Source organism: Zonotrichia albicollis, chromosome 3 (assembly GCF_047830755.1).
Source record: "Zonotrichia albicollis isolate bZonAlb1 chromosome 3, bZonAlb1.hap1, whole genome shotgun sequence".
Lineage (NCBI taxonomy): Eukaryota > Metazoa > Chordata > Aves > Passeriformes > Passerellidae > Zonotrichia > Zonotrichia albicollis.
In genome coordinates, this window is record NC_133821.1 from 41,932,887 (window position 1) to 41,948,494 (window position 15,608).

Here is a 15,608-nt window from a genome sequence, read left to right on the forward strand (position 1 = left end):
GAAGAGGGAAACAAAAGTCAGAACACTGTAAAATTTTCAAAATTTTAGGTGCAATTAAAGGTTTATTTTAGCCTGGGATATAACCATAACACAGTGAGAGTCTTTTGTTTGACTCAGATTGAAAGTTCTGGGGAAGAAAGGATTGGATTGCAAAAGAGTCTAAGACTCAACCTTTTATCCAAAGTTAGTTTTGGGGAACCTTGAAAATGTCCAGGAAAGTCTCAAAGTGTCTTCCAAAAGATCAGGGAACTCTCTGTCCTTCAGGCTTGTAGAACACCTAGATGTGTGCTGACTTGTGTGATGAGGTCTGTATCTGTCCCATCACTAATTCTCTTTCTCCCTTCTCGGCTGGCAGCTGTTGCTCTTCCAGGAAGCGGTGTCCCAGCCCTGCACAGCCCTTGGCTTTGTGGCCCATTGACTTTCTTCCTTTACGTGCTGCTCAGATGATGGCAAGCGAGCGCTCCTGTCTTCGGACCAAGACATTCCTGCTCCTTTCCTACTCAGCCACCTCTTCTCCTTCCTCCCCTCCTCACTGGCACACCAAAGTGTCCATATGTTACCAAAGACTGACAGGCATGACCATGCAAAGGGATCTGGTTCAGAACTGGAGCACTCCTTGAGAAAGTTATAATGTCTAGAACAAAATTTAAAAATAAAGACAAAACTTTTTTTTAAAAGCACGTGCACGAGAGAGAGTGAGAGAGAGAGAGAGAGGAAGGAAAGAAACACACATGGAGAAAAGAAGGAACGAAACACAAAAAAATGGGAATGAAGAAATGTGAAGAGCAAATGAAAGAAGAAAAAAAACACACCCATGTTTCCTTGGGAATGTCGGACAGGGCTTCCTCAGGGAAGTGAGAACTTGTTTTAAACAAACAAACAAAAATATATTAAAGCACAAATTTCTACCAGAACAGTTACCTTCTTTGCTGCAGAGCCCACAGCTTAGTGGATGATATCCTGCAGTACTCCCCTTGTCTCCTCATGCTTTCCCACTGGCTGGGGCTGCCCCCCTCCGGCTGCAGCACCGGCCCCGTCTGTGGGGCAGCAGCCGCCCCGCGTGCCGGCGGCCGGAGCGCCTTTCCTCGCACCGCATGTGCTTCAGTGTCTCCATCCATCCACACCTCCCAGGCTTTCATGTACTTAATTGCCCCCAGTGTGGTTTGCTTTGGCCCTTTCCCACCGCTCTGTGCTTCTCCTCATCCCCCAGCCTGAAGAAGATGGAGCAAGGAAGGGACCGATGGCATGGACCACGCTGAGTGGGGAAGTCCTGTCTGGATCCAGCTGTAGCACGGGCCTCCAAGAGCCTCTGTCTGTCTCTCAGCACTCTTGCTGGATAAGGATCAGGTCTGAGCTGCAGACAGAAAATCTGGTCTCTCTGGGGCTGAGGGATGGGATGTGACTGGATGGGACTGGAAGGGTGGAGCAGTTGCACATTGGCTTCCCCCTGTGAATATTGGGATGGCAACTGCCTCAGCCCCAAACCCACAATTGCTTCTCTGCCTGTATTTTGTTACCTATTTATTTTGGTTTTTATTCCATTACTTCCTCCACCTCAAGTTTTCTGGATTATGGGAAGATTCAGGCATTTAAATGTTCTTTAGCCAGGCAGCAAGTCCTGTGCTCATGACCCAACCCCTGGGCTGGCAGTTCAGGCAGCTCCAGTGCTGCCCTCTCACCTCCCAAGGCCTTTTACATGCACAGTGCATTTGCTGCAGTGTGGGCAAATGCTGGCAACAGCATCACTGCTCAGGGCTGAGGTTGCTGAATTTTGTCAGCACATGCAGCCACACAGGCACTCAGCTTCCACTGCCAGGGCAGTGGGCAGAGGAGCTGAAGTGTGGAACAGGCAAGAAACTGCTCCAAGAACGATTCATGCAGGAAGTTGGCCCTTGTGCACAAGAGGCTTGTGCTGAGCTGTGGTGCTGTTTGCCACTGAGGAGCAAGGGAGCAGGGATGGGGGAAATTCAGGGATGTGGGTAAAGGTGGTATTTCTCTTTGCTGCAGACCTGCAGCAGATTTGGCCCAACATCCTCAAGGTGGAGGCAGATGAACCTCCAGGAGAAGGATTTGCTCTGCACCAGCCAAACAGGAGCTGTGATAGCCTTGTTGCATCTGGCGGCAGCTCTGGGCATGACTTACCTCCCTGCACAGGGCAGGGTTAGCCCCACAAGGCTGTGAATTGGGGTTTACTAACCCACACTTGCAATTAATTGTGACTCTTCCTCCTAAGGGATACCCCATCCAAAATCCCTATCTGGAGCACCACAGATAAGATAGTTGTTTCACTGCAGTACTCATGGCACCTTAGCCATTTCTGATTAAATATCAGCTTCTCTAAGACAGCCATGTTTGTCTGAAATCACCTGAATGTATTAACTGCCTCCTGCATTGCTCAGTTTCCAGCCATGGCTGGGGCCTCATTGCCTTCACTGATGGAGGGGGAAAGCTCTTCCTTAACTCCCAGGAGATCCAGCCACCATCAGAGAGAGAAAGGACATCAGCTCTGAGGGACAAGGGGACCTTCTTCACAGGAGGCCTTGCAAGACAGTAGAGGGCATGATACAAGTCTCCCCAGCTCATTCTGCTTTTCTCCATTTCCAAGAATTGGGACTGTGTCTTTTCTGTCTCCACTCCTCCCTCCAGAGCCCAGACCTCAATCACAGTGCACATTTGATCAGGAAAGCCATGGCTGTTGCCTAGGGCCAGGCAGTGTCATGGAGTGCAGTGGGTGCCAACAGCAATTCTGTGTCTTGCTGCCTGTTGCCATTTTCATGGGCAGCCAGGGCTGCCTTTTTAGGCTGAGCTCTTTCAGCCCTGTGCTCTTCTTTTCCTCTGTGCTTCATCACCCCACTCCTGGTAGGAGTCCACTTTCACTCCTAGGAGAGGCCGTGCTTTCCAGTGGCGCTTGGGAGCTTCCCAATGGCTCCTGATCTGCCAGCAGCAGAACATTTGTGTTGCATTGCTGGTTGCAGGAGGCTTCTTCTGGGCAGAAGGTGGAGACATGAGTCCTTCCCCATCAGTAAGAGATAGCCCAGGGCAACCATCTCACTTTCTGAGCTCTGAGGCAGAGGCCTTGTGAGTTTGCTTCTACAGACTGCTCAGCCCAGCTTGCACAAGCACCCAGGTTTTGGTGGTGTTTAGTGAGCATCAGAGGTGCTGTGGGGCTGGAGAGGTGCAGCCTGAAGGTTCAGGATGATGGACAAAGCATTACCTGTGAGGCAAGTGTCAGCAAAAGGGCACCACACAGGGGTGCCTGCAGGGAGGGAGTCCATGCCCTGTTGCCAGCCCCTGTGAGGAAGGCTGTAAGAGCCTCACCGCACCAAGCCATGGCACAGGGGGCAAGAAGCCCTTTGGTGGCTGTAGGTGCAGGGCAGAGCAAGGAGGTTGTCCCAGCCAGAGATGAAGCCTTCTGCTGTCAGGTGTCCTTCAGCTTCAGTAAAAGTCTCAGGAAGCCCCATCCCACTTTAACCTCAACTCTTTTATCTCTGGCTAGAAAGCAGCTGGCAGTGAGTTTGGGGTAAAGTCATTAACACAAGTGCCCCTGCTTCTCAAAAGTACTGAGGACAACAGGAGAGACTTCATTTCCCTGGCAGGTGTGCTGAGAGATGGCATCAGGGGAAAGAGGCACTTCAGCAGCAGGGATGGGAAGATGTGCAGTGATGAGATGGAGGGGAGGCAGGGTCCCTCTTCTTTGAGGGTAGTGGTTCTTGTGGTTTTCTACCCCATGCTTGAGAGGCAAGTCTCCTTGTGGAGGTAATGCATCCCAGGTGAGATGTAAAGCCATGCTCCTTACCCCTTCCAATTAAAGATCCCTTCACATTTTTCACACTGTTCTGGCTAAATTACAGTCCTTAAACTTAATTACTGTCTGTCTTCTTAAATATCTGCTGCAGTCCCAATGTTATGTTTCTCTTCCTGATGTTTTATGTTGTTCTGTGCCTGTGAAGTAGCTGCTTTATTCCACTCCAGAAGTGGCTGCATTTCAGCAACGGTGGATATTATTCCTGTATATAGTATGAAAGTCCCTGCAGAAGAAAAGTGCAATATAAATTTAAGAGACTGCTTTTATTTACAAGGAGACCTCTGCTTGGTAGTTGTAGAAATACATTAGGAAGAATGCTGTGTGGGTGTTAGCCAATATATACTCAATTTCATTTTTTTCAGGGTGTAGAACAGAAAATATGTGAGTGTGCAGGCTCCTGGGTATAAGTTGTAGATATTAGAAGTAGTGAATGCTACTGTGTAGTTACAAGTGGGGCTTACAAAGAAACTTTACATTTGAAATCTCTTTTTGTAGTTGTTCATCGTATTCTGAAAAATATACTTTTTAATTTTAATTTTCTACAGTTCCGTGCAAGTCCAAATAGCAGGTCATCAACAGAACTTTAATCCATGGCTTTTAACAATCTGAACATCAATTCCTGCTGCTTGCCCTGAAATGCAGTTCCTGGCTGGTAATAATAATAGACTATTTTTCTTCCACAAAGATCAGCCACTGGAAAGTGATGGGCATAATATGTTCCATTTGATCTGGAGTTAAGTGATTAGGAGCACCTAAGTGCAACTCTTCCCAGCTGTATGAGAGTGAAAAATTGTTTCATGTATATGAAAAACTTTGCATAGCGCACAAATGGTTTGGGAAGTGCTCGTGGGTCCCTTTCAGCTCAGCAAATTCTGGGATTCTGTGATTGGCAGGCACACAGAGATGCTCCAGCAGAGCTGCACAGTGTGCTGCCTGGAGAACAGCTGTAGCAACAGTGATAGGGAGCCCTTCTTCTGGGAACTGGTTTTCTTCTGGAAAGAAATATGGGAGCAATCAGGGAAAAATTGGTGAGTGGGAGGGCTTCAGATATTTAGGCTGGTAATTTTTTTGCAAAAATAATTTAGAGATATGAGAATGAGTTTAGTAAACATGATACAAATCGTATTTTATTCCCTATTGCTATCCAAAGTATTGAAATTTAATTTCTATCTATACAAAATCCTGTGGGTGCACTACTCCAGAATTACAAAAACATTGCTTTACTACCAAAGGGAGAGCAGAGTCTGGATTCCTCCTCCTGAGCCTGTCCCTATCAGGAAGGGCCCAGCTTTTGGCTTGGTGCTGGGTGCTGCTCAGCCTGGGGGGACTGTCAGTGGTGCTGTGGAGAAGCTTCTCTCCACCACTGCCCTGAGCCCTGTCTCCAGCATGAAGGGGTCCCCTCAAGGCACTGTCAGGAGCAAGGCCTGCTCCCCATTAGCTCTCAGCAAGGCTGAGGCAGGGAATTTTATCAATGGGAATTGCCAGGGGGTCCTCATGCTGCCCCGGGCCGGGACAGGCAAAGGAACCAGGGCATTTTCCCTCCTCCATGGAGTAAATGGTGTCACTTCACCCCACTTGGAGACAAACCTTTTTGTTAAAGCAGAGAGCTCAGGAAGCTGCTGCTTCAGGATGTTGCTGTTTTAGTCACCTTTGTCAGTCAGCACCACATAGATATCCAATTTTCTCTGGAAATGCTGTAGCACCCATTTGCCTCCTGGGTGCCTTTGGGTGTCCTAGCAATGGCACAGAGGAGCATATCTGTGGCATGTCACTGGAGCATGTCACATGGGCTCCGTGCCTCGAGCTGGCCATGGTGCCACTGCCCCTACTGATGCCCAGCTCTTGCACCCAGGGAGAAGGACCTTGCTTTTCAATGGTGACAAGCAGTTGCACTGTGAGTATTTCCTGTGCAAAGGATAGGCTTCCTGGCATTCCTGGCTTTGGGAAAGACCACTCTTGGTCCTTTAAACTGCCCCGATATGTTGTCTTTTCCAGGCTGCCCTCAATGGGAGTGCATCCCTGTTCATAATGACAAGTGTGCAGCAGCAGGACCCTGTGCAGGCTGTTGCCATAATTTGTATTTGCTTTGGCCCAACTGATAGCTGCTCATCCTGAGACAAAAGGTTTTACAGAAGAAAAGTGCTGGAAAGCTCTGGATATTGCATTTTAACCTAATCACGCAGTAATACCTGGCAGCTGTTCGTTTCCAGCAGGGAGCTGAATGGCCTTGGTACCTCCAGCATCCCAAATGACGGCTGTGGTCCATGGATGTTTTCAGTTCTTCCCTTGGGATTAAGGCACATGTCAGTTTGGTGACCATCTGCCACCACCCAGCACACCACAGGGGGTTTTGGGGTCTTCTGATGGCTACTTATAGTTTGGTATGGTCACATCACACCACTTGTACCCTGGAGGGTTTAAACACCCCAAGGAGCACCATGGGACAGCCCAGGGCCACTTTTGACCAACCCACCATCCCAGAGAGGAGGAGGATGCAGCTTGCAGGCAGCTGTAGTCTGCAGGACAACCTCCTGGCCATGGAAAAGCAGTGCCATCCCAGTCCACTTTGTCTGAGATGTGTGCTTGACACCCAGACCCTGGGCTGTGATTCAGGTGCATGCTCAGTGGCTTTGCCATAAAGGATCCTTTCTCAAAAAGAGAGAGACCTCCAGAGACAGACAGCAAGTCAGCAGGACATACTGTGTCCCTGTGCTCTGTGGCTGCAGGGAATGGGGGGCTGGGTCCAGATCACCTAGATCTGCTCTGGCACCTTCTCCATCTTGCTCCCTGCAGCCCTGGCAAAGCCTGAGGGGCTGCCTGGGTGGTGGTGGTAGAGCAGGAGCACTTCAGGACATGTGTTGGCTCCATCAGGGACCTGGTGTGGGTCATGTCCTGGCTCCATCAGAGGCAAAGGACGGCTCACAAACAGCCCCATGCATGGCTGAAAGGATGGAACAGAACTTCTCTGTGTTCTTTGGAAAAGGAGAGAGGAAAGATGAGCTCCACAGTGCATTGTCCTTTGTTTCACTGATGGCAGGCAGCAAGCTCTGACCTGAGGCTTCTCAGATGCTGGGCAAGGAGACTAAAGAAAATCCTGAGACCAGATTTCCCAGTAAAATGCACCAGTCCAGCTCCAGATCCTCAGCACATGAAGAAGCCAGGCAAGCCACTGTCCTCCCACGGGTGATCCCTGAGGAAAGCTGCAAAGGGCTGGTCCCAGCTCGTGACCACTGTCCTTCTCTCTGCTGCCTTTCATGGTGAGGATTTTCCAGCATGGGACAGAGAACAAGGGAAAGGGAGAGATGCTGTCTTTACTGTTGCAAAGGTAGAGCTGGGTGATTAGAGATTTTTGTAGAGAGCTGTGCAAGTCTGTGGTAAATCCAGGTTTTGCTGGCATTTGCTACAGCCTATAAACAATGCGCTCCTGTGGAATGAGACAATATTTTGTGCTTCCATTAACTATTTTTCTAAAACAAAGTGGGCTATGAATAATTTGACTTAGAGTAGGATTTTTTACCCCCAGGATGGCCTAAATCAGCAGAAGACAGGGCCAACTGGACAGCTGTCATACAGTGCCAGTCCCCAGGCAGTGCCAGTGCCCAAAGCCCATAGTGATGGATGTGCCTTATGCTGTAATGGCTGGGCCCTTGCCTGAAGCTTGGAACCAAGTGAAGGGTACCTGTCTGCTCTGCCAGCCATGTGCATCTGTCCTGTCTGCCAGCCAAGTCTGTGGGAAGATGAAAGCCCCTGGTGCTGCTGCTGCTGCTGCTGCTGTGAGCCAGTGGGGATCTGCTTTGCCTGGGGGAGATGGGCTCTGGTCTCCTGCCATTTTGGCAGTGAAGTGGCTTCCAGTTGTGTAAAGCCCAGCTGTTACAATTGAGAGATGCTCCAGGATCTTCAGAAGTTGCATAACTACAGCAAGCCTCAATTGATCAGCAAAGGCAGGCCCTGGGTAGGGGCTGGAACGTCCCAGATGTCAGCAGTGCTGTGCTGCCACTCAGTGAGCTGCACCTCCTTTGTTCTCAGCATTCCAGCAGCTCAAGGCTGAGCCCAAACCAGCCAAGAGCAAGTGCAGCTCCACTTCCTTCTCTGCATTGCAGCCTCTGCAGGCAGGCACCAACAGGTTTTCTTTTGGTGACCCTGACAAGCAATGTGGTGCTGAGATGAAGCTGTTTCCAGGCGCTGCTTGTACTTAGGTCCGGCACTGCTAAGGGGGTTTATCTTAGCAGCCTGTAGAGGGATCAAAGCCAAAAGCTGAGCTGTGGGTGTGTTGCAGCTGCCAGAAATGCAGCAGGCAGGGGATAGGGCCCCTTTTACTGGTGGAGTCCCCACCTTTCCCTTCCCCACAGTCCATGCTCCAGCTCAGAGTACCTTCAAAGCTGGGGCATTTGGTGTTTTATGTCTCACTGGGCCTTGTTCTCAAGAACCAGCTGTGGGTATCAGTGAACAGAATGACAGCCAGGCTGTAGCAGCATGGTCAGCTCAGGCAGCACCTAGACTGTGCTGAGAGGAGAATATAGATACCATTCTGTCTATAAAATGCCACAGGCATTGACTGGACTAGTGTTTGGGTCTTTTGTGTGGGTGGCAGCACGAACCACACAGAGACTGAGCAAGGGACTGGTGAACACTAGACATTTCCCTGGAAAAATTCAGATGCTGATGAGGAAACGTATTTACAGACTTGGAGCAAATCTTTCCTATGCATGTAGCATCCTGAGACAAGAAGACTCTCTGAGAGTTTGCTGGAGGTGACCTTTTCCTCTCGTCAAACTTTGTTCTTCTCTGCTGCCCATCCCCAGCTTCTCAGCACATTAATGTAATTGTTGGTGTTAAAGCTGGGTAAAGTGTCAGTGCTTTCAAAGTTTGGCCTGCTTTCCACTTTTTGGGATCTTCTAGTTGTATCATCTCATTCCACAGCAGGGAGTTCCACAGCATGCATTCATCTCAAGACATTCCCTAAAAGCTGAGAATGCTGCAGATACGTGGTTCTTCTTCGTGGTTTTAGTTGCAGCCCTTGCCTGACAGTGTGGAGACAATTTCTCATCTCTGGATGGACTGGAAACTTTGGTTTGGTCAGCATGGTTTTGCTTGGGTCCTTTTCCCCAGTCAGAACCATCCTGCCTGTATCACAATACACGCAGCAGAGGAAAGAGGCCATCATCCAAGATACAACTAGCTCATGGGGAAGCAACTGTGGCATCTGCCTTTGGCCAGAAGTGAGCATCAGACAGTGATTTCCATACTCCTTCTCACTCCATCCCCCTTATTTACCCTCACTGAGTGTTTCATTTGCAGCCTGGAGAGACAGCAGCAGACTTCATCCCTGGATCCCATAGAAGGGGATCACACCAAAATCCCGTCCTCAGTTTCTGGGGTGCAGGGAGAACCAGCTCAGGCCCAACAGTGAGCCACTTCAGTGGGATCTAGTTCCAGTGGGACTGCATCACCTCACACGTCCATGTCACCAAGGCCAGTAAGAGAGTGTTGGTTGACCTGACAGAAGTGTGGAAACAGCCCCCACAAAGTCTGTGTGTGTGGGGATACTGTGGAAGAGGGAGGGGGGTCCTCTGGTGTCTCTTGGGTTTTTTGCTATCAGTGTCCTTAGGTGGGGATCCTGGGACAGAGCCTCATCTCCACCCAGCCCCTCATTGCCACCATGTCGTGTCCCATCCCCACCCCACATCTCACAGCGTGCCATCGCCACACGGAGTGGAGCTGGGGCCCTCTTGCCACCATGATGCCAAGCTGTCCGCAACATTAAAAGCACAAAACACAAAGGGACTGAACTGAACCTTTCAAACAGGGTGAGATGTTTTATAAGCATTGCCTCATCCACCACCTCCCCCAGCCCAGTGCACCCGCCGTGTAACCTACAGACTCTCAGCGTGGATTGTTTCATTCAAATAAAGCTGCAGTACTCCAGTGGGTGAGCCTGTGTGTCCCTCTCTCTGGGGTTGGGGTGACAAGGTGCAGCCTGCAATTGGTGCTCACAGTGGCTGGGCAGGGAGGAACTTGTATTGCTGCCCAGCACTGAGGCATGTGCCAGTGTTTGACCCTGAGCCTTTCCCAAAATATCTGATTAGAGGTCCCTGGGGAAGGCTTCTCAGATTTGCTCAAACCCCAGCACAGGGGCTGGGTCTAGGACATGGCACAGGCAGGTTTGGGACAGTGAGTGCTGGGGAACCCTTGTGAAGGGAGTGCCTCAGAGCCCTCCCCTTCCCTTACCCAGCACTCCTGCCTTTTCTAAACCTCTCCTTCCCATCCCAGACCTGCAGCTCTTGAGGCTGCTGGCTTCTGATGACACACTCAAAACTGATTCTTTTGTCCTTTGCTCTTGACTTCTCCCTCAAGAAAATGGGCCAAGGCAGCAGTTCCAAAACTGGTAGGTGTGAAACAAGCCAACAGCCCTGGGCTGTCAGCGGGGTGCCAGGGCCCCTTTTCCTGGCACTCCTCTCCACCTCAGGGTCTCCAACATGGGTCCAGCTGCTCCATGGATCCATCAGAGAATGGGCAATGCCAGCCATATGATGCCTAAGATGTTCTTGGGTGAATGTGTCTTCTCTACCATGAGATCTGCAGAGCTACTCAGCTCAGACCCTAAGTTAGCTTTGCCTCACCTGAGCCCTTAAGAGCAACACTTAAAGAGAACTGTGTGTGAAAACCAAATATAATTTTGTTTTACATGGCACAAGCTGGTGTTGGCTGAACCTCACCAGGCTCTAAAACAAAAGCAGCGCCCAGGTGCCTACCCTGAGTGTGGGGCAGTGGATCACATCAGCTACTGCCATACCCCTGCCATTAACACCACTTCATCTGGTGTAAATGGTGATGACTCCATGGCATTTGAGCTGCCTGGACAAAGTTTGGGATAGGGCTCAAAGCAATGCAGAAGGGTCTTCCAAATTAACCCAACATTTCTGCCTCCTCTGCTTCCCTCACAGCAAGCAGTTGCGAAACCCACTGGCAAAGAGGATGTTTGGTTTTATCATTCTATGAAAGTAATCACCCCTAGCAAATGCTTCCTTTTTCCCTCTCATAATGAAAAATAACTGTTCCAGATGGGAGTCTGAAGGGAGCTGGATACTGGAGTTGCTGTGGTGATTCAGGTCAAAGTACTGGAAAGCACTATTAAACAAATACATGTGTGTGTGTGTGTATGTGTCTATATATATGTAACATACATATATATTCTATATTTGCATATATATGCATGCACATAGCACTCATCTCTGTCATTCCTGCCCAAGTTCAGCGCATCCTTGTCATGCACATGTTGAGACAGAGTCCCACTCTGCCATGACTCCTCCTCAGAGTCCCTCTCCCTTCCCACACAGGCCAGAGCAGCTCTGAGGCTGCACAGGGACTGGGCAGGAAAGCAGGCTGCATTTTGAAAGAACAGGCACAGGCTGGGAAGGAAATGAGGTAGAGGGGAGCAGCCAAAGAAGGAAAATGTAAGATTGTTTCAAATCACCGAGAGAGCTGGAGTCTCCTTCAGCTGCTTACCTTTTATCCTGGAACATTGCATTTTGTCATTAATTGTTAATTCTTGCTGTTCTAGTTGTCCCCACACTAGGTCTGCTTTACAGAAGCACTCAAAGTTTTTAGTGTGTTGTCAGCTGTAAAATGACGCATACTGTAAAAGCCTGGACTCTGGCTCTCTCAGACAAGGCACCACCATTGAGGTTTGCCTCTGATAACCCAGAATTTACTGTTTAGTTTGTGTTTGCCTGACACCCCATCTGTGGTCACTCTGGCTACCTACACACTAATACATTCCCAAGCTTTCTGTTGCAATTCTTCCCTAAGGGAGATGAGGATGTGCTGGCAGATTAGGAGCCAGGCTGAGGTTCAGGCTGTTCCTGCAAGGTCTGTACTATTGATTGTACAGCTGCTACAGCTCAGTCCCTCCTGTGTGCACTGCAGACAGCAAAATCACCTCCAAAGGTAGAAGCAATGCTAATTTTGTTAAAGCTGGATCACTGGGAATGCCCACCAAAAGGGCCACAAGGGAGCGAGCCACTTTTGTCTTTGGCTTGGTGAATTGATGCTGTGCAATAAATAAAGCCTGAAGCCAGACAGTGAGTGATGAAGATGGAAAGGAGTATTGGCTGCATGCTCAAGTGAGTGGAGTCCTTTGTGTGAAACCTGCAGAAACAGGAGCTGTACAGTCATTAAGAAGAGAACTGTAATGCAGACACAAGGATGCTTCACTGCATATCTGTGGGCTCCAGGCTAGCTGGGCATGGAGTGCTGGCCTTGCAACATCACACACGACTTTTTGGCAGGCTCCTGATCCCATGCAGGGCAGTCCTGGTGCTTGGCAGAGGCCGTTTACCGCTGTGCCGGCACAGGAACCCAAGTCTCACAGTCTCTCCCCTGCCTGGGCAGGCAGCAGAGGAGAGATGCTGCTTCTGCCAGGGGAACACCCACCAGCACCTTGCAGGAAGGGGTGAGGAGCACAGCTGGGTATGGAGGTTGCTGAGAAGTAGCTCCTGACACTGGGGAGAGTGTCAAGGCTCAGAGCACCAAGCTGGGATGGCAGAGACCAGATTTGTGTGAATGGCCGTGCTTGGCAAGGGAGAGGATGGGAACCACTTTTTCCCTGCCAGATGCCTGGGATTGGATGAGGGTTAGAGGTGGAGGGACAAGGTGTAGCTCTGATCTGTGCAAGGATGTGCCTCAGTGAAGAGAGGAGGCAGGTGCCAGCAAGGGGGTGTGTGTGTGAAAGCAGGAGAGGTAAGGATGCCTGCACATGGGTGCATCAGCTGTGCCAAGCACATGCATGGAATTGTACATACATGCAAGGGCTGTGTCGGTGGCAGATTATTTCAGCATGTCCTTTGGAACCCCTTTTCCCTATTCCTCTCTTCCTACAAATTCCTAAGCAAGGCTGTCTGGCCACAGGTCTTTTTCCTTGGCATTTTCCCAGAATGAAAGAGAATACTTGTTATGAGCAAAACCCACAGAAAATGCTACAATCTGGATTTTAAATATTCTGACCCTGTTATTTAAGACCAGAGGAAAAAATAAATGGTGCTGACTGTAGAGGAAGATTTATGGTTTGTAAGACAAGACCAGGATTTATAAGCAGAACAAAGTGACCTAAAAAGCAGAGAAGATTTAGAGATATAGGCTGCAGCTGTAGCCCACCACATTAGCATCCTGCCAGCCCATGTGAGCCCCAGAGCAGAACTGGGTCCTGGGTCTGGCTGGGAAAGCCTTGTCCATCAGCTCAGTGGGGACAGCGAGGAGGAGACCTGTTGGATTAGCATATGCTTAGATATCTGGAGATGGAGGGGGCACCTCCCTCCATCTGCATTTCTCCGCACTGTCACACTCTTCCATCAATGTGTGGCCCCATGTACATGCCACACATTCATCCCCGTGAGGGCTCAGACTGAACCTGACTCCCCACCCCAGCCCTTTTCTGTCAGCAATAGCCCTGTGCTGATGCCAGCTACAGATTGTTCCTGGATTTTTGCTACCAGTGGATCTTGGATCTCTGGGGAACTCTCCTCCCTCTGTGGGAGCACTGTCCCACCTTGTGTGAGGACAGCCCCTTTTCTCCCTTCAGCCTCCCTTGGCTGCATCTTGATCCTCCTTGCTGCACTCAGGATTTTTAGTGGAGGGAGGTCGATGGTGCAGCGTGGTCCCCTGGGCTCGCTGCCCTGTGACTGCTGCACCCAGGGCTGGGGATGCTGTGCCCTCCTCCTGCATGGCTCCACTCCTGTAGCATAAGGCAAGAGCACTGCCTGCTCCTGTTTGCCTGCTCCTGTAGCTCTGCTTTGGCACTGAGTCAATGCTGCTCCTTACCATGCAGAGGGAATGGGGATTAATTAGCTAATTATTTCACATTGCCTTGAGAGGAGACAGGCTAGCTCAGAGTCTGGTGGCTTGCAGCTGGTGGCTATGATGGGAGATGCCAGGGCAGGCCAAAGGGTTTGGCAGCTGGAGCTCAGAGATGACCTATCCATCCCTGCAGGGCTTTTCCACATCCCATGTGAGGCCCTGGGCAGGAGGGAAGGCAGATGCATCACAGATTGCTCCACGCAAAAGCCAGACTGACATGCCCCTGAAGGCCTTTCTTGAGAGCAGACAAGGAGGAAGGGCCAGGGCTGCTCCTGCAGGGTGCTGGGCTGCAAGTGAAGCCTGCCAGCAGACCACAAAGCAGGTCAAAGGTATCACCTCCTGCCTGTGCAAGCATCAGAAAATGCTCCACACCACTGAGAAGGAAGGGGCCCCCATCCCATGCCTGAACACTGAGCTGCAGCCTCTGGACAGGCTCCTGCCCTGTTTCAGCCTGGTTGGCATCTCACCTGTTCAAAACACCAGGACCAGTTTTTATGTTCTCATGGGCAGCCCTGGATGATTTCAACTTCATCTGCCTCTGAAAAGAGCTACACTGCAGAGTAAAACCTCTGAGGTATCCTTCATCCAATAGATTTACACTCACAAGACTCAGCCTCTTCTAACCCAGTGTCCTGAATGGGCTTTGCAGCGAGCCAGAGCCCTGCTGTCAGAACACAAGTAGTGCCTAAAGCTCACTGTACGTCCCTGTGCAGCTCCAGCTGTGTCTGATGTTCTGGGTGAGAGCCAAAACCAAAGTCAGAGCTAAGCCAGAGCCAGGCAGTTTCCTTCAGCCCCACAGCAAAGTGCAGTCACCAGGCACACTGTGGGGGACTGCCTCTCCTTGCCCCAGATATTGTTGAGAGACCTCAGCATATAACCAGAAAGAGCTGAAGGTTCCTGAGGAGATATGGGAGGCTTGGACAGCTGCAAGTGGACAAGGATCTGCCTGCTGTACCCTTCAGGTAGTTGTGCATCACACCTGCAGCACAGCACAGAGATACCAGAGCTGAGCACCAGCAGCAGGGCTCGGGCAGCAGAGAAGCCATCGGTGCCACACGGGCTGCCCAAGGGAAAGGGCTGCAGCACGCCTGGCTGTGCAGAACCTCCCTCCCAGCTGCCTCAAACAGCCCCACCTTCCCCTGCAGACAGTGCTGTGCATTGACCTCCCCACCTCACCTAAACCTGCCTTCTGCTTTTGACAGGGAAAATACCCCAGTTCCAAATTCTGGCTGGCCCCTACCTCAAACATGGGTGGCTCCTGGTATTTTGGTGCCTCACCCCAGCCCTGTCCTTGCCTTTCACTTTTGCCCTGCAGCCCTTGCCATGCTGTTTCAGCCCCAGCTCTACAGCCTTTGCTCTTATCAGGAGCAACCTGGAATTCATGCCTGGGTCTTCAGGAAATGGGAACTTAAAATCATTTGGTCCCTTCTTCTGATAAAAATGACAGCACTGCCATAAAAAAGAAAAATTCTTAAAATAACAGAATGTGTAGAAGCTCTGTGCCTCTGATGCCCACCGTCTCCCTCCTGGCATTCCTGGCTGCACATACTCTTCTCATCAGCCTTTCCCATGACTGTCTCCATGATTTATGGTCTTAATAACTGAGCCTGAATCCTGCTGCCCTCCCCACTGGGGCTCATAACCAGCCGCCATTCACACTCGTTGCATGGCGGATTCTGTTGCAGTCCAGAGCATCTTTTCAAAGAGGCTCTGGACTCATCCCTTTCTGCTCTCCCCAGGAGGAAACACCTTTCCTGCAGGAGACCTCTGGGCAGTCATTTCCCTTTCCTTTTCCCAGGACGCTTCTGTTACTGTTTCATGTAAGCCACCATGAGCCTGCAGCAGGAGGGAGAAGAGGGGGCCTCTCCACGTGGATGTACATGTTCCTGCTCTGCAGCACATTGGCAAACCAGCAGCTTCCCCCACATGCATAAAGGTCTCTCCACACATG

At 50.4% G+C, this 15,608-nt stretch overlaps 1 protein-coding gene and 1 long non-coding RNA gene across 6 annotated transcripts in view; one reads left to right on the top strand and one right to left on the bottom strand.

Moving 5' to 3' along the window:
• The window catches only part of MDGA1 (MAM domain containing glycosylphosphatidylinositol anchor 1), a 148,552-nt gene extending 138,822 nt beyond the window's left edge, over positions 1–9,730 (top strand). For all 4 annotated transcript variants that reach the window (XM_074538622.1, XM_074538623.1, XM_074538624.1 and 1 more), the window contains exon 18: positions 356–9,730. In XM_074538622.1, coding sequence (XP_074394723.1) covers positions 356–447 — 92 coding nt within the window. In that variant the 3' untranslated portion in view covers positions 448–9,730. The remainder of the gene's footprint in view (positions 1–355) is intronic.
• Positions 2,784–15,608, bottom strand: part of LOC141728653 (uncharacterized) — a 110,737-nt gene continuing 97,912 nt past the window's right edge. For both annotated transcript variants that reach the window (XR_012579792.1, XR_012579793.1), the window contains one exon: positions 2,784–4,028. This is a non-coding gene — a long non-coding RNA (uncharacterized LOC141728653). The remainder of the gene's footprint in view (positions 4,029–15,608) is intronic.